General features: G+C 58.1%; 1 protein-coding gene across 3 annotated transcripts; it reads left to right on the top strand.

Moving 5' to 3' along the window:
* Positions 1 to 1,159: 1,159 nt before the first annotated feature.
* Positions 1,160 to 21,268, top strand: DGKG (diacylglycerol kinase gamma). Of its 3 annotated transcripts, none has more exons than XM_085232845.1 (26): positions 1,160 to 1,505; positions 4,723 to 4,973; positions 7,360 to 7,436; positions 8,272 to 8,428; positions 8,536 to 8,598; positions 8,904 to 9,143; positions 9,556 to 9,726; positions 10,225 to 10,274; positions 10,354 to 10,428; positions 10,505 to 10,624; positions 11,156 to 11,273; positions 11,365 to 11,453; positions 11,553 to 11,669; positions 11,743 to 11,841; positions 11,952 to 12,065; positions 12,141 to 12,214; positions 12,340 to 12,414; positions 12,512 to 12,597; positions 12,734 to 12,823; positions 13,015 to 13,175; positions 13,906 to 13,970; positions 14,248 to 14,338; positions 17,061 to 17,262; positions 18,380 to 18,500; positions 18,584 to 18,644; positions 18,764 to 21,268. In XM_085232845.1, the coding sequence occupies exons 2-26, from the start codon at positions 4,907 to 4,909 to the stop codon at positions 18,860 to 18,862; spliced, it is 2,682 nt and encodes an 893-aa protein (XP_085088971.1). In that variant the 5' UTR covers positions 1,160 to 1,505; positions 4,723 to 4,906; the 3' UTR covers positions 18,863 to 21,268. The 3 variants fall into 3 exon arrangements, with proteins under 3 accessions (XP_085088971.1, XP_085088972.1, XP_085088973.1); XM_085232846.1 differs by having other exon boundaries at positions 1,160 to 1,521; XM_085232847.1 differs by lacking the exon at positions 8,904 to 9,143 and having other exon boundaries at positions 1,161 to 1,505.
* The last annotated feature ends 901 nt before the right edge of the window (positions 21,269 to 22,169 follow it).

Genomic DNA, 22,169 nt, shown 5'->3' with positions numbered 1-22,169 from the left:
GGGCTGAGATCCGAGCCCCGTGGGCAGCTGGGCCCTGCTGGGGGGAGCAGCAGAAGAAAACAAATTGTCAGGCGTCAGAGCAGGGAATTGTCGGTGACTCAGGTTTAAGAAGGAGAATTTTTGCCAAGCAAAATGTGATGGCTTTTTTGGACGGAGCTAGAAGATGGGACTGCAGCTCTGATCAATGCAGTTCTCAGGCTGCTGCTTGCGTCAATCTGGAGGGAGAGGCTCTGTGTGACCGTGGTGTCGGTGCGGGGGTGCCCATATAGGGGGCACACAGGCTGTTCTTTCCCTCGGGCATGGCAGGACGGGGGCTGGCAGCCGTGCTTTGTCTCATCTGCCCACATTTGCCACCCTGAGGTTCTTTTTCATGAAGGGAATGTAGGGAGAAGCCACTGCCCCAGCCCTTGAGGAAGGCAGCAGTGAGCAGAGAGAAATCACCAGTGGGCTCCTGAATAATCATAATTTTATCTTTCTACCATTTTAATTTACTAATTAATCCTTGGAAGGAACATCTACTTGGATGCAGGGAAAGAATGGAACTCCTCCATCTGCGTGTGCTCGGCGTCTCACCAGCAGCCCAGGCAAAGCCTCAGCAGCACGGTGAAGGCAGCGTGGTGTAGCAGCCGGCCCGCTGGGTTTTGTTCTGCAAACCGCAAAGGGCTCCAGGCAGAGCCGTTCCCAACCCCCGGCAACGTCTCGAGAGCTCCCTTGTCCTGGAGAGCCCTGGGCTCTGCTGGAGGAGTGCAGACGGAAGGGGACCGCGCATCCCATGGGCATCGCTCTGCAAAAAGCTTCACCCGCTGCGTGGATTTAGGTAATTTTAGGGGAAAGAGGGGCTGGAGCATCGCAGCCCCGGGCCCCGGGCACACAGCTGGAGCATCGTAGAGGTGACACGCAGGACGCAGCCATGCCGTCCGTTCTGCCCCTCTCTGCCCGTTTCTCTCAAGAAAGTTCAGTCCCGGATGCCAGTCCCCTTCTGCTTTTTTCCAAGTCGGAGAGCTACGTGCACGTATGGCGTCTTTAATTAGTATCAATAGAGAGAAACATAAATAAGAGACATGCCTGAAATAGTGTCACCCCCGAGCAGGCAGGCGGCCGCGTCATGGAAAGAAAATAAAAATGCTTTTTATCTCTTTTGGGCCTTTTCTGTTTGTTTGTTTGCTTGTTCCGCTCCGCAGGAAGCAGCACCCCGGAGCTGCGGGGCGCCGGGCACCGCGCTCACCCGGCCCGCGGCTCCGCACCCTCCCGCTGCCGGCGGCGGGGGCGGCTCGGCGGGGCGCTGCCCGGTGCCCGGGGCGGGGGCGAGGCGGGGGGGGCTCCTCCCGGTACCCGCCTCCCGCCGGTGCCGGCCCCGCGCCCGCGGCCAGGCTCCACCTTCCGAAGGGGCCGCGGAGCTGTCAGGCTGCAGCGCCGGGTCCGCGTTCGGGAGCTCCGCCGATTGCTCCTCCTCCGCCGCCGGTCCCGCGGATGGCCCCGAGCGCCCGCCGCCGCCTCGCCTCCCCGTAAGGGACCCGAGGGGTACGGGCTGTGGGGGGCGGGAGCCGCTCGGCCGAAAGGAAAGCTTTGGGTAGGGATGGAGAGCGAGCGTGGGAAAAGCCCGAGCCCTCGGGAGCGGCCGGCACCAACTTTGCGGCGCTGCCCCCGGCCCCGCAGCGGGGCTCCGGTTGTGCGGGGGGGGGGCTCCGAGCAGCCCGTGCCCCCCCTCCTCCGCGGCCGGCCCCGACCCCGTCCCGGGGCTCGGGTTTGGGTTCGGAGAGCTTCGGGAGCGCGGGGCGGGCGGGGAGGAGCCGCGCTGCTTCGGGCATCGCTGGCGACGGGAACCGCGGGCGCCGGGGCCGGGGCTCTAACCCGGGGAAAAGGTGCACGGGGAGGTGGCGGGGACGGGGCAGCGGCTCGTTTTCCCCCGGGGCTGAGAACATGGCTGCCAGCGAGCCCTGAGCACAGCCTGCTAATGCCCGCGGAGGCTGCGTGCCGCGCTGCCCTCACTGCTGTCTGAACGTGCGTCGGGTCTCAGCTCGGTACCAACCTGCGCGCTCCGATGCTGGCAGAGCCGCGCTGCCGCTCCCGGGCAGCCCTTCCGGCGGGCGAACGGCGCCGGGGCTGCCGCTGCGCGGGGCAGGAGGTGCGGGAGGAGGCCGTCTGGAACTTGTTGTTCGGGTTGTTAGCGGGGATGGAAGGGGAGAAGGGCAACCTCAAAGCTGCGGGGAAACAGCGCCGTCCCACTCAAGGTGCAGCTGACCCTGGGGACTGGCTGCTGCGGGGTTCCTGGGGCTGTCCCGCTCTCGTGGCTTCGTGCGTGCAGGATGCTGCTGCCTCGGGCTGGGGCTCTTCCACCAGACGGGCTCTGCGGTGGTGTATGAGCAGAGATCCAGGCTGCACTGAGAGAATATCTGGGGGAAAAATTGATGGCAATGAGAGAGCGGCGGCAGGTGTCTGCCCCTCCGAACGCAGTGCTCAGCGAGGGCGAAGCATCTCTTGGCAAAGTGCTGCTCTCTGTCCCTGCCCACGGGTGTGAGGGGCTTTGGGTCGGTGCACCCGTGCACATCCCCTCAGTGCTGCGGGGTGCTGGGATCCAAAGGGAGCTCTGGTGCCTGCAGAAAGCGCGTTGAGGTTGACTCAGTCTGGGTTTGTTTGCTGCAGTGGGACAGGAGGGATTTCCACCCAATTTAATGCCAGAGGGGCCTCTCAGCTGGATGTCGCAGGAGCAGGCAGACCCTTAGGGAAGGTGGGGGCACTCAGACTGAAGGTCCTGCTTTGGGACTGGTGGGACACAGCCACCACCTCCTGTTGGGCCCCACGGGGCATCCAGAGGGCAGGCGAGGTGCTGGGACTGCTGGAAAACCCTCTCCTCGTTCTTTGTACTGCTGGGAGGAGAGCTATTTTTAGGAAGAGGCAAGTTTGATTTAATATCGTGTAATTTGCTGCTGACAATTCAGAGGCCGTCCAAATGAGCAGCAGCTGGATTCCCGAGGAGGTTTTTTCCTTCCCTCCCTAAGACCCGAGGCTGACATGCCAGAAGTGGCATTTGCTGTTCTACAGATTGATGGGGGAAAGCCTCTAGGAGCGGCCCAATCAGGGCCATGTCCTGCCCCACTATCTCTGAGTATGGGGACAGATAGAGGGAGCTGGGAACCACAGCCAGCCCCCCCTGCGCCTTTCCTTCTGCAAGCTGAACTGGCTCCAGGCTCCTAGTATAGGTTTAAGATAAAAAACAGTTTCTGGCCCAACTAAGCAGCTCGTTTGCCTGGAAACAGAAAGCACTTGTGGGGGGGTTTCAGACAGAGCCTCTGGAGTACCCAGAGACAAGCTCTGCATCCTGCAGGGGTTTGGACACAGCTCTCCCACTTGCGCCTCCACTGCACCACCCCCAGCGCTCCAGTAATTCCTGCTGCAGGGTTTGCTTGACATGCATGTGTCTATGCGGAGGAGATGGGAACATCCCCTCCCTTTGCCTCTGCCTTGGACCCTCTTGATGTGGAAGGAAATGGCTCTCTTCTTTTCCCCAGTGATTGGTGCCTTGTTATATCATCTGAGCACCCCAAGCACCATCCGAGCATCCCATCCCAAAGCACCAAATGCTTTGCTCGCACCATTCAAGCATCCCAAAGCACAATTTGAGCATCCCAAAGCACCAGTGTCTCAGCACCTCCCCTGTTCATTGATGCGAAGGGATGCCAACAAGCATACACAAAGGGCATTTGGCCCTGAATGGCCATCACCTGGCAGCAGTCATTCCCTGTCCTCCACAGGTCCAGCTCCAATGCTTTGCCTTGAGCCACGGCTCCCAGCTGCCAGGCTGGGCACACCTCTCTCACTCAGCGCTGTGTCTCTCCAGGCATGCAGGTTATCCTCACTCTGGTGCTGGAACACCACTCCCCACCAACCCTGGCTCTGTGTTATCCAGTTGCTCTCCACCTGGCAGTCAGCACCAAACCAGAAGGCAGCCCTAAAATCGAGATCTAATTGCTCCCGTCTGCTCCTTGAAGAACAAGCATCTCCAGGGCCGGCTGCATGTCCTCGGGAAGCTGACATTTCCCCTGGACTTTAGCCACCGATTCGGTTAAGTGAAGAAGCTAATAAATTTTGAAGCCTGCAAATTGATCGGCTGGAGACTGCCACTTTGCTTGAAGCCCTCTGACATTTCCTCTGGGGCACAGCCTTCCCCAGCACTTTTCTTCGTGTAGGTTCCCCCTTGCCTGGTTTAAAACATAGATTTTCATTAGAAAAGATTATCAGCTGTGGGAGCCAGTGAAAGGTCAGGGCTGGCTCCGTGGATGGAGCTGCAATCTGTGAGTTTCCATTCGTTCACATCCTCTGCCCTGCAGGCATCGTGAGCTGTGTCTTCTGTAATTAAGAGCCTCGTTCTTTCTGCCTGTATCGTGTTGAATTCCCTTGCAAAATGCTGATGGGGAAGCTCTGGCTAGGAGCAGTCGGATGTGTGTCACTGAGGTTACACATGGAATCCCCCCATTTGAGGCAGCTCCTCCAGCAGGTGTTGAGCCCTGGGGTGAGCAGTGGCTTAGGGAGCCCCGTGGGTCCCAAAGGGTTGGGGAGCTCCGTGGGTCCCAGCAGGAACACACCAGGGGGGATCTGCTGCTGGGAAAGAATCTCACCCTCTATTTCCAAGCTCAGGAGCCCTAGTGACGTCAGCCAAGGCTGTCCATCTGGGATGGAGTCTTGGTGCCACTGATGCCATCCTCTCTTTCTTTCCCACTGCAGGGAGGAGGGTACTGGCCAGGTGCTCCGGCCGTGGCTGCCCTGAAGCTCTCAGCCTCACTGCCGGAGCGATGCTGTACGTGGGACCAGAACCCCCGTGCCCCTCACAGTGCCGACGTGAGCCAGCATGGCGATGAGCCCAGGCAGTTCCTAGAGTGGTGGCCGGTGGCCCCGCAGCGGCCCCAAGATGAGTGACGGGGGCTGGATCACACTCAGCCCCGCTGAATTCGCCCAGCTCCAGCAGTACACTGACTGTGAGTAGTGCTCCTTGCATGGCCCGATTCCCAACACCCAGCTCTCCTCCGTCCTGCCCCTTTGCAGCTTCACGGCCATGGGGACTGGCTCACAGTTCCCTGCCTGTAGTTTAAGCATGGACAATTTGTCCTCTGAGATTTGGCTCAGTTTGGATGGCGCTTGGGACAAGGAGGCTCGGCGGGGTCCGTCACCTGCAGGGATGCCCACCCTGCAGCTCCTGGCCACCGCGACGGAGAAAACATCAGATGCATCCACTGATGCTACTGAAAAACGAGAGCAGAGCTGCTGTGCTCCCCTGGTGTCCATCACCTCCCTGCAGTGGGGCTGGGGCCCCAAGGACCAGCCCAGTGTCACTCAGAGCACTGCAGCCCCATCCCCAGAAAGCCCCCGTGCCGGGGGGCAGCGGCGCAGACGTGAGCACAGCTCCATCCCTCTGCAGGCACCCACATTTGTCGGCAAAGTGAAATGCCAGCGGGGAAAGCGGGCGGGCTTTTCCCAAACACACGGAGCTGCGCTACAGCTCAGCTCTGGCTGCCAACCCTCTGCGATGATTTTGCTTTTGCAGAGAAGGAATTTTGCTTTTGCAGAGATGGAATTTTGCTTTTGCAGAGACAGAATCACGAGCCTCGGGTAACTTTTATAGAGTCATAGAATCACAGAATGGTTTGGGCTGGAATCCCATCCAGTCCCCAACCCCTGCTGTGGGCTCCTCCAGGGATGGGGCACCACACTTCTCTGGGCAGCAGTGCCAACGCCTCACTGCCCTCTGAATATAGAATTTCTTCCTAATACCTCATCTAAACATCTTTTAATTTACAGCCATTACCCCTTCTCCCATCGCTGCACTCCCCAATAGGCTTCTCTCCAGCTTATCTTCCATAGCCCCCGTTAGGCACTGGAAGGCTGCTGTGAGGTCTCCCCTTCCCGTGTCCAGACTGAACACCCCCAGCTCTCAGCCATAGCAGAAGTGCTCCCACCCTCTGAGGATCCTCATGGCCTTCTCTGGACCCACTCCAACTGGTCCATGTCCTTGTGCTGGGGGCCCCAAGCTGAATGCAGCACTGCAGGTTGGGGTTCAGACAATGGAGCAGAGGGGGGACGCTGCCCTCCCTGACCTGCTGGCCATGCTGCTTTTGATGTAGCCTGGAATACAGTTGGCTTTCTGGGCTGCAAACACACACCGCTGGTTCATATTCAGTTTTTCACTCACCAGCACCCAAGTCCTTCCCTGCAGCTCTGCTCACCACCCTCTCATTGCCCAGCTGACATCTGTGCTTGGGGTTGCCCTGACCCTGTGCTTGGGTTGCAGGACCTTGCACTTAATTTATGTGGTTCTCAGGGCTCACCTCTGGAACCTGCCCAGTTCCCTCTTCACAACAGCCCTTACTTCAGTGCTGAACACATCTTCCCTGGGCATGGTGCTGCAGGTGAGACGGGCTGTGGGCAGGGGTGCAGCGTTGCTGCCGTCACCTCATCCTTCCTTTTCAGAGAACGAGCTCTGCGTTATTTAATCACAGACTATAAAACGCCATCTGTAATGCTGAGTTTGTGCACAGCATCTTCGTTGTGTTAATCAAAGTTTGGCAAGCGAGGCTTGCTCAGGAGGTGGGGGGCGGCTGCAGCAGGGAGCTGGGAAGGAGCTGGTGTTTTGTGCAACTGCAAATATCCTTCCCGTCTCCAGACACTGCTCTGCCATCCTCATACGATGCACAAGGGGCTAATCATGGGAATGGAAGCGTTTTGAATGACAGTGCAACTTGTGAGCAGGCAGAAGGGATATTTTCTAGCAAAAGAAATACAGCTGCCACCCGAAGGGCAGGGGCGTGACAGATGAGCCATCCTTCCCCTCCCTGAGGCAAGGGTGCAGAGTCCAAACACAGCATTTTCCACAGCCTCCTTCAAAGCACTTGGATGCTACTTAGGGCCAGCCCAGGTATTGGCTCCAGAAGATGAACAGGGACAGAGCGAGAAGCCTGACGCTGGACAGGAGCTGTGCCGCAAGGCTGGGGTTGTCCCATGGAAATTGGGCTGACCCCAAATCCTGCACATTATGGGGGCCAAGAGCTCCCCAAGGTCCTTCCTGTCCCAACCACCAGCTGCATTGGCCCCACATCATGTGTCTGTCCCATAGCACTCGTGGCCCAGCACCCCCAGTAGAAGAGCAGGAAGTAGCTCCATCCTGCATATAGAGAGGAATTAGCAGCAATAATCAGGGATCGTGTGCCCAAGAGCCACTTAAATGTCCCCCCAAAAGTGGGGCACAAATAGATCCTCCCAGGGCATACAGGGACCTGGTTGTTTGTCAGTGAGGAAGCTTGTTGCCACCTGTAGTTGTCAAAGGGGGCTTGCTAGACCATGCTCAGTGCAATGCTTTTGTCTCCCCAGACTCCACTAAGAAGCTCAAGGATGTCCTGGAGGAGTTCCATGGGGATGGTGTCCTCTCGAGGTACAACCCTGAACAGGTACAGTCCTTTCCCATCCAGCCTTCCCCACTGCCTGCTCGGCCACACAGCACAGCAGATGCTGCTGGGAGACCCCAGCTCCCTAGTCATCTCCCCCATCATATCCCATCCCATCCCTCCCATATTGTCCCACTCCATACCATAGCACCCATTCTACTCCCTCCCATCCCATCTTGTCTCATCCCATCCCATCTCTCTTGCCATCCCATCCCATTTCATCTGTCCCATCTGATCCCATCCCTCACTGAGAGCATTTTTGGCACTTTCTTGCCAGGCGGGAGCAGAGAAGTGATTTACTCTCACTTACCCCTTGCACTTCCCCCAAAGCAATTTGTTTTGCTGTTGCCAACCTGGAGACATGGGCAGACCCTATACCTCATCACACTCACCTGGGGAAGGCTGGGGTTGTTTGTTCCAAGTGGTGCTTTTAGTGAGAGCTATTATTGTGCCAGCACGACAGAGCCTTTCAGGAGGGCCGTAATCACTAGAAACGAGGTGAAACGAGAAAATCAGTGGGCTGAAAGCTGCAAGGAGAAGCAGCAGAACCACCTCGCTATTCACGCTCACTGTGGGACCCCACACAGAAGGAGATTTCCCCATGCGGGAGGCAGTTATGTCGGCACGGGGGAGTGTGGCTGGAGGTGCAATCACCTCACCCCTCCCCTGCCCTCTGGGAGCCTTTCACCTCCCCCAGCACATCCCCAGTCCCCATAGCCACCAGCCCATCGCTGAGCAGCAGGACGCAGTGCTGCAAGGGCAGGATGCAGGCACTATTGTGCAGAGCAAACCCTGCCCCGTGTGCAGCCTCAGCCCACAGCCCCCTGTGCCCCCGCAGCCCATCGACTACGAGGGCTTCCGCCTCTTCATGAAGACCTACCTGGAGGTGGAGGTGCCCGAGGAGCTCTGCCAGCACCTCTTCACGTCCTTCAAGCGGAAGAGCTGCCAGGCAGCCCCCGAGGCCCAGCGCCAAAGCCCCAGCATCTCGCAGCTCGGTGAGCCCGCTTGGCACGAAGCTGGGCACTGCAGCCTGGCTCTGTCCCCATCGGCTCTCCCTGCCCTGGGGAGGACAGAGCTTCATGGTGCCGAACGTGTGTTTCAGAGCCCAAGTCGCTTGATGCCGGCATCTCCATCCAGACCGAGGTGGCCTGCGCTCCTGTCACAGGTACCGTGTGGGGCCGTCGATGCGGCCAGCGCTGCGTCCCCCCACTGCTGGGTCTGCAGCGTGCGGAGCCATCTGCTGAGAGAGCACATTAAACTGCAGAAGCAATAGGAAAAACACACAGAGGAGGGTGTCCTCTCCATCCCGACCCCAGCACACATCCCGAGGGCTTGGGGGCTGAGCACGGTGCGGGACTGACGGGTCAGGATATCGGCCTACTGGTGGGCTAGTGAAGAGGATGAGGTGGCTAGTGATGGGAGGGGGGCTGCTGGAGGCCGGTGGGGGAGGCAGCCGTGTCTGCTTTGCAGGGATCAACGGGAAAACGCTGCTCAGTGCCCTGGGACGGCACACGGCTGAGCCCAAGGGCTGCCCCAGCACAATGGCTGAGCCGCAGCCGGCGGCGCTGAGCCCAGCCTCCATAGCCGCTGCCTCCCCCAGCTGGTCCCGGTCATCCTCCCAGAAGTCCACTACTGGCACCCCCTCTGCTCACAACTCCTCGGGGTCCTCAAAGATCTCCTCGGGGTCCCTGCTCAGCCCCCAGTCGCCAGGTGAGCTCGGCTGGGGCTGTGCAGGGGACAGGTGACAGGGGTTGCCCGGTGCTGTCTCCGGAGCAGCAGTGGTGACCTCTCCAGCCAGGCAGCCTCCCGGTGCCTCAACACCTTTGCTTTGCAAACTGAAGCCATCGCTCCCATCCCGCAGAGCTGCCGCTGCTCAATGTCTTAATTACCTGGCAGCAGCTCCTACGGAGAGGGATTAATGAAGTGCCTCCCCGCTGCCCGAGGAGCGAGCGGCCATCTGCTGCGGGTAGACCGCATGGGCTGTCCCCTGCTCTGGGCACAGGTGGCATCACCCGGCCCTGCTCCACGTCCTCCACATCACCTGAGTCCTGTGGAGCGTCCTGCAGAACCCCTTGGCCCCCTCCCGATGCACAGCCCGGTGTGTGCCCCTCCCTCCCCGCAGGCTCCAGGAGTTTGGAGAAGAGACTTCCCTTCAGTCTGCGGAAAAGCCACAGCGCCCTGAAAGCTGCCCCCCAGCACCCTCCGGCCCCCCTGGCTCAGGTGGTCTACCTGAAGGACATCGTCTGCTACCTGTCCCTGCTGGAGAGAGGACGGGCAGAGGACAAGCTGGAGTGTGAGTGGCACCCCTGAACTACAGACTGCTGGTTACTGGGTGAACTGGGAGGAGTGGAGGGACCAAAGCTGGGCTGGCTTCAAACTTATGGGGCTGTAGGAGTCAACGTCCGTGGCAGTGCCCTGTTTCCATCCCTGTTTCTATCCCCTTTGGGCTGTAATCACTGGGTTAGGTGGCTCGGGTACCTGGCAGCAGCTGTTTGGGGAAATGGGAGTTTAGCTGGGCTCAAAGTTTGTCCCAGGTGGGACCACTGCAAGATGCTGAGCAGTGTGAGGCCACATCCCTTCCCACAGGAGCCTAAAGGGAAATATGAGCAAACCACAGGGCCTGCAGCAGCTCCACGGGTGCGCGTGTGGGATCAGTATGCCTTTCTCTCTGTTGTAAGCCCTTCCCCAGCAGAGGGGGGAGTGTGTGGTGTGAGTGTGAGGGGGGCAGGGAACCAGAGTGGCTTTTGGGGACACCGAGTCCAACCTGCAGCGGCTTTTCTTCTCCCTTCAGTTATGTTTCGCCTGTATGACACCGATGGGAACGGCATCCTGGACAGCTCGGTAAGCCTGAGGAGGAGAAACCGAGGGCAATTTGGGATGCAGGGCAAGGGCACTGACCCGGCCACTTCCCTGTGTACAGGAGCTGGATCGTATCATAAACCAGATGGTGCACGTGGCTGAGTACCTGGAGTGGGACTCCACTGAGCTGAAGCCTGTGAGTGCCCAGCGGGGGCTCGAGAGCCCAGGGGCTGCGAGCTGCACCCTGCTGCAACCTCCCCTCCTACCCTCAGATCCTGAAGGCGATGATGGAGGAGATTGACTACGACCACGATGGGAACGTGACGCTGGAAGAGTGGATCCGGGGCGGCATGACCACCATCCCCTTGCTGGTGCTGCTGGGAATGGAGACGGTGAGACGGGAGAGCTGGGCACGGAGCGAGGCCGCGGCAGCAGCAAGGCTGCAGGAGCCACGGGAGGGCAGCCTCCCCTCGGCAGCCCACGCGGGCTGCGTTTGTTCTGCAGCATTGCAGTGCACTCCGGTGCTGCGCGTGTTCAACCCAAATGATGAGCGGGGGTGGTTTTCACCCCCCTTTATTTCCACGTCTCATTTTTTCATCCTACTGAGCTTCACATCCCCAAGCTGCATCCGAGTCCTTATCCAAGTCCCCTTCCGTGTCTGATTTGCAGGGAAAATTTGTCCCCAGTGCCCATTCTAGTGTTTGCTTTCCAAGGAGGGGCGGGTAGGCAGATTGTCAGGCAGGAATTTGAAGTGGCTCCTTGAGAGTGCTGGTGCCCAGACACAGATTCAAGAGGCGTGCTCTTCCATGAGGGGCTCAGCCTGGAGCCGGCTTTATTTGCGCTTGGTGGCAAGGATGTAGGAGGGACAACATGGGGAAAGGCAGGAGGGAATGAGCCTCCTGCTCCTCTCGGCTGCCCTGCAGAATGTGAAGGATGATGGGCAGCACGCCTGGAGGCTGAAGCACTTCAAGAAGCCCGCCTACTGCAACTTCTGCCGCACCATGCTGCTGGGCGTCCGCAAGCAGGGCCTCTGCTGCTCCTGTGAGTCATGTCCCCAGGGCACCCCAACCCTGCTGGGTGCTGCGGGGCTGTAGGGGAGAGGGTCGCTCACCTCCTCCTTCCCTCCCACCAGTCTGCAAATACACCGTGCACGAGAGGTGCGTGTCCAAAGATATCGCCTCCTGCATCAGCACCTATGTGAAGTCCAAAAGGAACACCAATGTGAGTAGGAGGGACCAGCCTCTGAAATCCCAGAGGAGTCCATGGAGACAGAACAGCTGCCGGGGGTCTGCGGGTGCAGCATCCCTTTTCCTCTTGCAGGTGATGCAGCACACCTGGATTGAGGGCAACTCCCCCGTCAAGTGCGACCGATGCCACAAGAGCATCAAGTGCTACCAGGGCATCACCGGCCTGCACTGCGTCTGGTGCCAAGTCACCGTGAGTGGGAACGGTCGGGGGATCAGAGGGGGTTGTCACCTTTGTGTCACCCCGCTGACGTCCCCCCCTTTAGCTCCACAACAAATGTGCCTCCCACGTCAAGCCGGAGTGCGATGGGGGCCCTCTGCGGGACCACATCTTGCTGCCTTCCTACATCTGCCCAGTGGTTCTGGTGCGTGGCCACCCTGTCCCCACACCCCTCGGTCCTTGCCCTGTCCCCACGCCCCCCGGTCGCTGCCCCATCCCCACAGCCCCCCCACCCGCCCTCGCTGTGTCCCGCAGGAGCGGCAATCCCACTGCCGCAGGTCCGACAGCGAGTCCCCAGCCGGCACCAACCCCGAGGATGGGCAGAGCTTCAAGTTCAACTCCACCACAGTGGATGGGCAAGGGCTGCAGGTAGGATCTCCCCCCCAGGCTGCGGTTGGCCATGCTCTGCTGGGTATTTCAGCCTTCATCCTTTCTGCCTTCCAGATCAGCCCCCGGCCTGGGACACATCCCCTGCTGGTGTTTGTGAACCCCAAGAGTGGAGGGAGGCAAGGAGAACGGTAGGTTGTACCCCTGCCTGGTGATAGCATTCCTCCGTGGCTCCACTGCCACCAGCTCGTTGGGATGCCCCAGCCACCAGACAGCATCCCCTGTGGCATCTCTCACTTCTTTTCTTTTCCTGTAGGGTCCTCCGAAAGTTTCACTACCTGCTTAACCCGCGGCAAGTGTACAACCTGGATCGTGGTGGGCCTGCTCCTGGGTACGGAGGTGCTGCGGACACTCGCCAGCCCCCACAGCCCGTGCTGATGCCCGTCCATCTCCTGCATAAACCATTTTCCTCTCTCTGCCCCGTCCAGTCTGAGCTTTTTCCGGGACACTCCAGATTTCCGTGTTCTGGCCTGTGGAGGGGATGGCACTGTGGGCTGGATCTTGGACTGCATAGGTGAGCAGGCTCTGTAGCCCCTGAGTACAGAAAACTACTGGGTAGAGGAAGGACATCAAGAGGAGTATGAAACAAGCCTAGCCAGGGCGCAATCCATCCATCACAGCCCCAAACCCTGTTTCCCCTTGTGTTGCAGACAAGGCAAACTTGCTGAAGCACCCACCAGTGGCCGTCCTGCCCCTGGGAACAGGCAATGACTTGGCCCGGTGTCTGCGCTGGGGCGGAGGTGAGATTAGGCGAGCATCGCTCTGCTGGGATGCAGCCCATGGGGACCGTGTGTGAATGTGGGGTGCTGTCCTGGGGCTGGGAGGCACGTAGCTGGGGCAAGGGCAAATGATGTGCCACGTGAGCAGCCCTCAGCTGCACCCTGTCTCATTGGCATGGATGCGCTCCCTTTCATCCTCCTCCAATGTGCAGGCTATGAGGGCGGCAGCCTGATGAAGGTGCTGAAAGACATTGAGCACAGCACGGAGGTGATGCTGGACCGCTGGCAGATAGACGTGATTCCGAGTGACAAGGAGGCCAACGGGGACCCTGTCCCATACAGCATCATCAACAACTACTTCTCCATCGGGGTGGTGAGTAGTGAGGCCCCTCAGCACCAAGGGGGAATGGGGAGGGACGTGGTGGCCAAGCTGAGCAAGGAGCAGCAGAACCCATTGGAGCATCCCTGTGCTGTTGTTGCCCCAAACCTGCAGATCAGGGCCTTTGGGGTGATTTGTCTGCCCTGTGAAATAAATGCTTCTCAGCTGCCAGGAAGTCAGGGAGTGGAGCAGATGGGAATGGTTCCCGTGCTTTCTGATCCTGTCTCCTCTCCTCCTGTACTCACTTGAGTCCTCTCTGGGGCGTGAGCCTTGTAGGAGCAGGGACGGCTGGCTTGTGTCATTCCACAGGGACAATAAAAGCCTTTCTCAGAATTTGGTGAAACTCTCCATTTGAGCTTGGGTCCCCCACCCTGCAACTCCCCCTCCCTGCTCTTCCTTGCTTGTGTTCCCAACCTCCCTCTTGGCATTGTCTTTCTGTTTTTATTGTTGTCTGAAATAGCAGCGCTTGAATGCAAAAATATTCACAAAATGTCTCTCTTCCAAGCTGAGGGTGCTGCAAGAGCCAAAGGAGCTCTGACACAGTTCAGGGAAGTTTGGGGTCCCAGGGGTGGGTCGCAATCTGATGGAAGCTGTGTGGGAGCCCCATGCTATGGGGCCAGCAATGAGGGAGGGCAAAGGGCTGAGCCCCTGTGTCCCAGTGCACACACAGGGAGGGGGATTCTGTTTCCCAGCCCTTTCCAACCTGCACCACCTCTCCTTGCAGGATGCCTCCATTGCCCACCGCTTCCACATCATGCGAGAAAAGCACCCTGAGAAATTCAACAGCAGGTAAGGGCTGTCCAGCTGCTGTGCCACAGCTACAGGGCCATTCAGTGTCCCCCCGAGCCACTGTCCCCAAGCCCCTGCATGCTCATGCCTGCTGCTGGCCCTGTACATCTCACTGGGTGCTGCTGGTGCACCTTAGCCAGCGTCCATCCTTTGGCATGCCTCCAAGCAAGTGGGGGAGGCTGAGGAGCCTCGTGTCCCCAAAGGGGACACCTTGTGGGGTGGGCCGGGGGAGTTGCTGCTCACATGTGGGATGCTAACACCACTCCCTGTGCCCTAGGATGAAGAACAAGCTGTGGTACTTTGAGTTTGGTACATCAGAAACCTTTGCAGCCACCTGTAAGAAGCTCCATGACTACGTTGAGGTGGAGGTGGGTTTCCAAGAAGTGAAAGTGGGGATTTGGGGAAGGCTTTACCAGGGTATCAGAATTCATAGAATCAAGGTTGGAAAAGACCACTGAGATCACCTAGTCCAACTCTAGCCCACCGTGCCTGCTGCCCACATCCCTCAGTGCCACATCGCCACAGCTCTGAACACCTCCAGGGATGGTGACCCCCACCTCCCTGTGCAGCTGTGCAGTGCCTCAGTGCTCTTTTTGAGAAGAAAGGTCTCCTGATACCCAAGCAGTCCATGCCTTTGGATAGAGCTGCGGTGCCCTGGGGCAGCAGGGAGGTTGGGAATGTTGTTGGGTGCCTGTCTGGGGGACAGGTGTGTGCAGTGCCCAGACCTCCGCAGCCCACAGAGCTGGAAGGATGACAATATTCAATTTTTGATAAAGAATCAAATCTGATTCTTTCATAATCAATTATTTACTAACTCAAGAACTAATTACTGCTCGATAACCAATGAGCAGGAGCAAGAGCTCGCTTCTCCCCAGCCAAAGCATCCCACAGCCCTCCCCATGGCCAGCCCATTCTGCCGGCGTGCTGAGGGACACTGGCAAAGTGGGGAGGCTCAGGGGGGGCCGGGCACACCAGGGCAGTGCTGGGTGAGGGGCTGCGTGCCGGCTCTCCAAGCCCAGCCTGCACCTCCAGCGCAGGGCTCACCGCGTGGCCGGCCAGCTGCAGGCAAAAGAATAGCCCTGTATTTTTTCCCCTTCCAGCTGTATTTGAGAGTGTGCCTGGAATATTCTCTCTGTAAACTCAGTGTCTGCTCGCAGCCGTCTTTGGATTACATGGAAACAGCCTTTAATTAGAGCAGGGAGGAGGGACCGCTGCGTGCCAGCGGTTGCTAAGAGCTCTGTCATTTTGCAGTTTGCATTGGTGGGGTTTGTGCCGTGCTTTTCTGCAAACTTCCGGCTCGCCTTATCTCGGGATAAATGCCCCTTTTAGAACTTATTCTGGAGGGCTACAGAAAGAAAAACCCGCTGGCGTGCACTGGGCCACGCAGCCCCAACGCTGGGGCACTGTGGTGTTGGAGCCCGTTTACATGCCGGGGTTCTCTGCTCACCCTAAAGCTCGGCCCACCGTGCCGGCAGGAAAGCGTTAAGGCGACGGCATTTTAAGCTGAAAGTAGCAGCTCTTCGGCTCTGAGGCAACTGTCGTCCTCACAGAGAAATGGCAGTTTTGTTTTGGAAATTGGCACTCGTTCCAGTGCAGCTCCTGGAAATGAATTTGCTTTTCCCCCAGCTGCAAATTTCTCCTCCCAGCGCCGCTGCCAGCACGCCGCCAGCTGCCCCCGCTCAAAGAGCCCTTTGTGGCAGGCTGGCACGTGGAGCGGGGCTGCAGGGCTGCAGGGCTGCAGGGCTGCGGGGAGAGGGGCTGCTCCTGCTCCAGGGGTCCCACAGCACATGGTGATGCTGAGGTCCCATCCCATCCCATTGAGGGAGATGATTGGTGCGTTGGCCACAGCACGGCCAGCTTGCTGTGCACCCGCTGCTCACGGCAGTATGGTTTGCATCGTTCACAGCAATCATCATGTTATTAAAATGCACCGAGAAATAAGGGATGGAAGCCCAGCCTCGGTGAGGCAGCTCTTTGCCTGCAGACCAGAAGCCCTTTGCATTTCAAGGCAGGGCCAAACCGTCTCTGAGCGGGGAGAGGGCACAGAGCTCTGAGCCTACAGAAGTGCCCACTTGTTCCTATCCAGCCCATACCCCATACCAAAAATAAGCTCGAGCCCTCCACTCCAGCTCCAGCAAAACAACTAGAGTGTGGGCAGCAGCAGGGTTCTATCAGCCAACTCACATTTCCTCCTGGCAAAGAGACACAGGGGACAGAAATTCCTTCGCATCCCCAAAATGCAAGAAGAAAAGTGCTCTGGTGTTTGCTGAAGTGTAGGCTGGCAGGTAGGGAACAGATGCCTGGGGAGAAATGCAGATGTTCAAAGGGAAATACAGATGCTCTAGAGAAAATGGAGTTGAAAGTGAGAGACGGATGCTGCCCACAGCAATCCTGACTTCAGAGGGATCCAGACAGAGGAGCCCTTGTTTCTTCAAACCCAAGACTCCATTTTTTCTGGTGGAACTGCGTGGCAGCACCCACAGATGAGGTCAGTGCCACGTCCTGGGTATCCTGGGCGAGAGAGCTGAGATTAAGGGATTTAATTCCATTTCTGTGTCCTGTGGGACAGCCATCAACAGCAGCTATTTGGCTTTCCATGGAATTTTCAAAGCCATCAGTCCTAGTGTGTGCTGGTGGATCCAGAACACCCATCTTGGGCACTGTCCTGTTACTCTCTCCCAAAAAACTGCCGTCTTTTTCTCTATAGCCTTTAAGGCACTGCACAGCTGCACAGGGAGGTGGGGCAATCACTGTCCCTGGAGGTGTTCAGAGCTGTGGAGATGTGGAGCAGAGGGACACAGCCAGTGGGCATGGTGGGGTGGGCCAGGGCTGGACCTGGGGATCTTAGAGGTCTTTTCCAACTGTAGTGAGCCTATGATCCCATAACTCTGTAACAATTTATTCCTGGTTTCCAACAAGCACTTTAGCCCTTTTGCGTCAGCCTTTGTGTAGCCAGACTGCAATTTGAGGTCAGCTTAAGCAAGGGGACGAGGAAGGCTGGCGCTGCAGGAGCCCATGGGGCTGCATGGCACAAAGGGGTCCAGTTGGAGCAGGCTGCTGGGTCCTGATGTACGTCTGTGTGCCCGGCAGTGTGACGGGACCTTGCTGGATCTGAGCAACGCTTCCTTGGAGGGCATCGCCGTCCTCAACATCCCCAGCATGTATGGTGGCTCCAACCTTTGGGGCGAGACCAAGAAGCAGCGTGGCTACAACCGCCTGAGCAAGAAAGCACCAGAGAAGCCGCACGCAGCGGTGGTGACCGACGCCAAGGAGCTCAAGTTCTGTGCACAGGGTGAGTGGTGGGGACGACGGTGCATGGGAGGGACTGGCAGCAGAGCTGCAGCGCTGGCATCAGGGGCTTTTTTAAGCTTCTGCTGCCGCAGTGCCGTCAGCATGCTGCCTTTTTGTGGGAACGCAGCGATGTGTGCGAGCTGCAGGCAGCTGGGGGAAAAACCCCAGCATCTCTCCTCCAGTGTGCTGTGCTCCTGGCACTTCTGCCCAGCACTCTGCCCCTGGTGCCCCTGGTGCCTGTCTCATCTCTGCCAGCACGGGCACAAGCAGAGGCAGAGATAGAGGCGAAGGATGGTGCAGGCAGCCCAGCTTGCCCCCAGGAGAGCAGGCTGTAGGAGTTATTCAGCAGGGAGAAATCAACTGGGAAGCAACGTGCTGCTCCTGGCAGCTCCTGGTGGGATGTGCCAAGTGCCCACTTTTTTCACAGTCCATGGTGGGAAGCTGCTCCCAGTGAGACTCCTGCTGTTGTTTCCCCTGGTGCACACACCCCATCCAAGGGCTGGAGGGGGATCTGTGCCAGGATCTGGTGCTGTCTGGCACCAGGGGGATTTTTGCTCTTGCAGTTGTGTGGGAGCAGCCACACCGAGCTGGTCAGAATGCCTCAGGATAGCAGAAGGCACAGGGTCCCTGGACAGCCTGCATCACTGTTGCAGCTCTTCCATCTTGTTCCCTTCCTGCCTGGCCCAAAGAGGAAACCTTGAACCCATGGGACAGGGGCGGATCATGCAAGGGGGGGCTGATTTTTACGTATGAGAGCTCAGGCTGCGCATGAATGAAACCCAGACAGGTTCAGGCTGGAGAGTTCAAGCTCGACTGATTTCCTGGAGCGAAGGCATCCTGCCAAAAGCGGGGACAAAGCGGGAGCTTTGCACCACAGGAGCTGGCCGTGGAGTTTTGCTGCTGTATGCAGACGGCTGGCTGTGCCCACCTGCAGCCAGCTCCCCGGTTCTGGGGGACTTTTGACACCCGGCTCAATATTAAATCATTTTGAAAAAAGGAGCACACAGGGGCTGGCAAAGTCCGAGTCCCCCACTCCATCAACAAAAAGGAATGCACAGGAGTCCCTCGAGACATGGGGACGTGGGACCTTGGCACTGACTCAGCTCCATTTCTTGCAGACCTCAGTGACCACCTGCTGGAGGTGGTGGGGCTGGAGGGCGCAATGGAGATGGGGCAGATCTACACAGGGCTGAAGAGCGCTGGGAAGAGGCTGGCCCAGTGTTCAGCCGTCACCATCAGGTATCAGTGCCCATCCCACACAGGGCATGCCCTGATGGGCTGTGAAATCTGGCGGCTGCGTGATCCCCTATTCTCTCTTGCAGGACCTCCAAGCTGCTGCCCATGCAGGTAGATGGGGAGCCCTGGATGCAGCCATCCTGCACTGTAAGCCCCTGGGGGGACGAGATGGAGTGGGAGCCGCTGAGGCGGGGGTGCCCAGTGCCTGGCCAGAGCATGACTCACGGCTGTGAGCTGCTTGCTGAGCTGCATTTGTTTATTTTTAGGTCAAAATTACACATAAAAGCCAAGTGCCAATGCTGCTGGGCCCTCCCCAGAAGAGCAGCTTCTTTTTCCTGAAGAGGAGAAACCGAACTCGAGATTAAGCTGGGTGAAAAGAGCCGCAGCCCAGAGGCAGCCAGACATCCTGGGCATCCTGTGGGCTGCAAAACTTTATCTCTGCACGTCCTGACTCTTCTCCCTGCTTCACAAACACTGCGCTGGAAAGTGGGTGCAGGCTGTGCAGGGCCGGTCCTGCTGCACCCGTGCTGAGGTGGGGAAGGATTCCAGCCCAGCCCACTCAGCCCAGCGGGATGCTCCATCTCAGGAACGTTTGGGATCTCCTTCCCAGTTACCACAAGTATTTTCTTCAGCCAGGATCGGAGCAATGGGCAAAGGCAGCTTGGCGTGCAGGCGTGCTAGAACTGTTTTTTTTTCCCTTTATTTAAAGAACTACCCCCTTCCTGCCAGCAGAGCTGCAAACGAACACGTTCCTGAGAAAAAGCCGAGCTTCACTTATTTATTTTTAATCCTCCTGAAGGACACTTGGTGTTTTGCTGCACTGGCTTTCTTGTCCACCAAACCTGCACATCTGAGAAGTTATTTATTTCCTTAGCCTCGAGGACTCGGCTGCCCAACCCTCACTTCCCTTGCTGCTCTCCAAGCAGGATTCCATGCCTTCAGCTGGCTCTCCTGGCTTGCTTCAGAGCAGATGCAAACACAGCACTCGCTGTCGGCTCTGAAGCACGATGCCACAGGGTGTGAAGCAGGCTGTGTGGGGACACAGCTCACCTGGGACATGGGGCTGGGCTCAGGGCAGGCAGGAGAAGGCATCACTGGGAAGTGGGAACAGCCAGAGGGGATCCCAGTGGGGAGCTGCCAGCCCAGCTCTGTGTTTGGACCTCGCATCTGGATTTGTATTTATGTATTTATTGAACAAACTTCAAGGGGTCACTTCCCTCCTAATGGGATGACATTGGACACAAATGCCACCCCCATTTTGGCTGGCCATCCTTGTGGCAGTGCGCCCGGCACGGGCTGCAGCTCCCAGCAACTCCATCCTCGCTCCGTGCAGCTGCTGGGAGAGCGATGCAGCATTTCCCACCACCTAAAAGCTCCTCCAGCTTGGAAGCATCACCTTTTCATTCATGCCAGTGAGGAGTCACTCTGCTTCAGATGCTGCTGGGTTGCCACAGGGAGCAATGTGAGCAGCCAGCCCTCGGGTTTGTTGCAGCCATGTCTCTCCCTGACCCATCCCAAAGCCAAGGACGCGGCTTTGAAGCCCAGCTCCTCCCCCAGAAAGCAGAGAAATGCATGACATGCCATGAGCTGAATGCATCTCCTGGCTCCGAATAGCTGGGAGCTGCCAGCAGTGAGCCTAGGAAGGTTTGCTGATTTCTTCTGCCACCACACACTGCCCCCCACCCTCTCATGGCCCTGCACAGAGAACCACGGCTCCAAAATCAGCCTCCTCCCCCTCCAGCAGCCCCCTCGGGATGCTCTGTGCTGCTGAGAGCAGCATTCCCCCAAGTGCAGAGCTGCTGCCGTCATTAGGTTTCAGAGTTAACAGCACACTGAAAAGTGTTTGTCACCCCCCCAGGCACAGACACTGTAGGCAGCACCGTTCAAGTGCAGCGACCTGCACACTCCCTGCGGCACATAAATCCACCCTCCTCTGCTCCTCGCCAGGGGCAGCCATTAATGAGTAGCCAGGTGAAAGCTTATGGGACGGGTGCCAAAATAAACCCTGAAGTTCTCCTGAAACGGCAGCCTCCGTTTCTCCCAGTCCCCTCCCTGATGTTATCGGCAGACCTCAACACTGGCACCTGGGGAGGATTAAAATGAAACAAAACAACAACCTCAAAGCCTGCACCGCTCTGCTTGGGGCGCAGGATGACAAGATTGAGGGCAGGGAAATTCATAGAGGCAGGTTTGGCTTCCTTTCACTCCCCACTTAGTCTCAACCTGTTGTTTTGTGCTGTGACCATGGCAGAAGGTGTCTGTATGCAAGCAGCAGCATTTTTCTCCGCAGACTGATCCTTGCACCCGGTCATGGTTTGGTGGGCTCATGCTTTGGGCAAAGATCAGTGCCAGGGCCGTTCTGCTTGGCTTTAGCAATAGTGATGGCAGAGCAGGGGGGCAGAGGTGGTTCGGGCTGCCAGGGCTGCTGCCTCCTCTGTGGGATGCAGCATGGATCATGCCAAAGGCATCGCACAACAGGACCTGCAGCTGGCAGCCACCTTAGCCCCAGGCTCCACCCTGGGGGGCTCACAGGGACCACGATAGCCGTCTGGCTCAGCCGGTGCCTCTCACACCAGCCCCCATTTATACCCCTGAAGGCCATAGGATGGAGCTCCCAGCCTCTCCAGGGCAGCCTCTGTTCCCATCCTCCTGCTATGTCTGTAGCCATGGTTGCCTGCATGGAAATAGCGTGGTGTCCGTAGCGTAGCGTGTGTTGCCGTGTACACCTGGCCTGCTGTGGGCTTGTGTCAAATAAAGGTGGTGATGAAACACTCAGCTGGTCCTGAGCATCAGGGTCCCCATTTCCCAGCCATTTTGGGGACACAGTGAGATGTGCCCCTCTGTGAGCACACAGGTGATGGCGTTTTCAGCTGCAGCAAGATGGAACCATGTTCGGTGGGAGGCGCAACAGGCTAAATTTGGAACCTGTGATTTGTTGGTTGTTTTTTTCTTCCCCAAGTAGGTTCTAAATTTAGCAGGTGCCGGTCACCAGCCCCCTCCCAACCCTGTGTGTCCGTGGCCGCTGGCTCATCCCAATGCACCATAAGGAGACCCCATGGCAGCTGGCCTGTAGCATGGCTGGGGTCTGGCCAATTGCCCCCAAAGGCAAAGGCAAGGCAGGGAGAGCCCCTACACCTCTCCATCTGCAGCAGCCATCAGGTCTGACACGGGCTGTTTGTGTACTACTGCTGCTGACACTCCACAGCCCCCGGTCCACCTGCCCAACCGTGTCTCATCTGCTAATTTTACTAGCGGTGATTTAATCCTCCTCACCCTTGTGCAAAGGGAAACACGAGAGTGCCAGCTCCTGCAGCGCCCCCCAGGAGCGTCCCCAAAGGCAAGGACACCCCGTGCCCACCCCACATGTCCCAGCAGCTTGTGAATGAGACGTGATGGCAGCTGCCCTGGTGTGCAACATGGGAGCCAAACTGCTCGCAGAGATCAGCATCAACCCTGGGGGGATGCTGACAGCTCTGCAGCACTCTTCACTGGTACAACACCTCCTGAAAAATTAGTAGCGCACCTCTGTAAGGCCACCTGCAAGCCTATGGCCCCCAAATTGCAAGTCTCCAGGCACCCTCCCTGGGTCCCAAGCTGTGCAGAACTGTGCAGAAACTTGCTGAGCACTCTCTTTTAACCTGCTCCATCAGGGATTTCCTGGGCCCTACAACA

This window comes from Meleagris gallopavo, chromosome 11, assembly GCF_905368555.1.
Source record: "Meleagris gallopavo chromosome 11, MGAL_WU_HG_1.1, whole genome shotgun sequence".
NCBI lineage: Eukaryota > Metazoa > Chordata > Aves > Galliformes > Phasianidae > Meleagris > Meleagris gallopavo.
Note: the sequence above shows the minus strand (reverse complement) of the source record. Positions and strands in the feature narration are given on the sequence as shown.

Bases quoted from the DNA above. Each gene is read 5' to 3' on its own strand.
- DGKG (XM_085232845.1), top strand. From the start codon at position 4,907: ATGAGTGACGGGGGCTGGATCACACTCAGCCCCGCTGAATTCGCCCAG. The intron at 8,429-8,535 runs GTGAGCCCGCTT...CGTGTGTTTCAG, and splicing joins CCCCAGCATCTCGCAGCTCG to AGCCCAAGTCGCTTGATGCC. The intron at 18,501-18,583 runs GTATCAGTGCCC...TCTCTCTTGCAG, and splicing joins TGTTCAGCCGTCACCATCAG to GACCTCCAAGCTGCTGCCCA.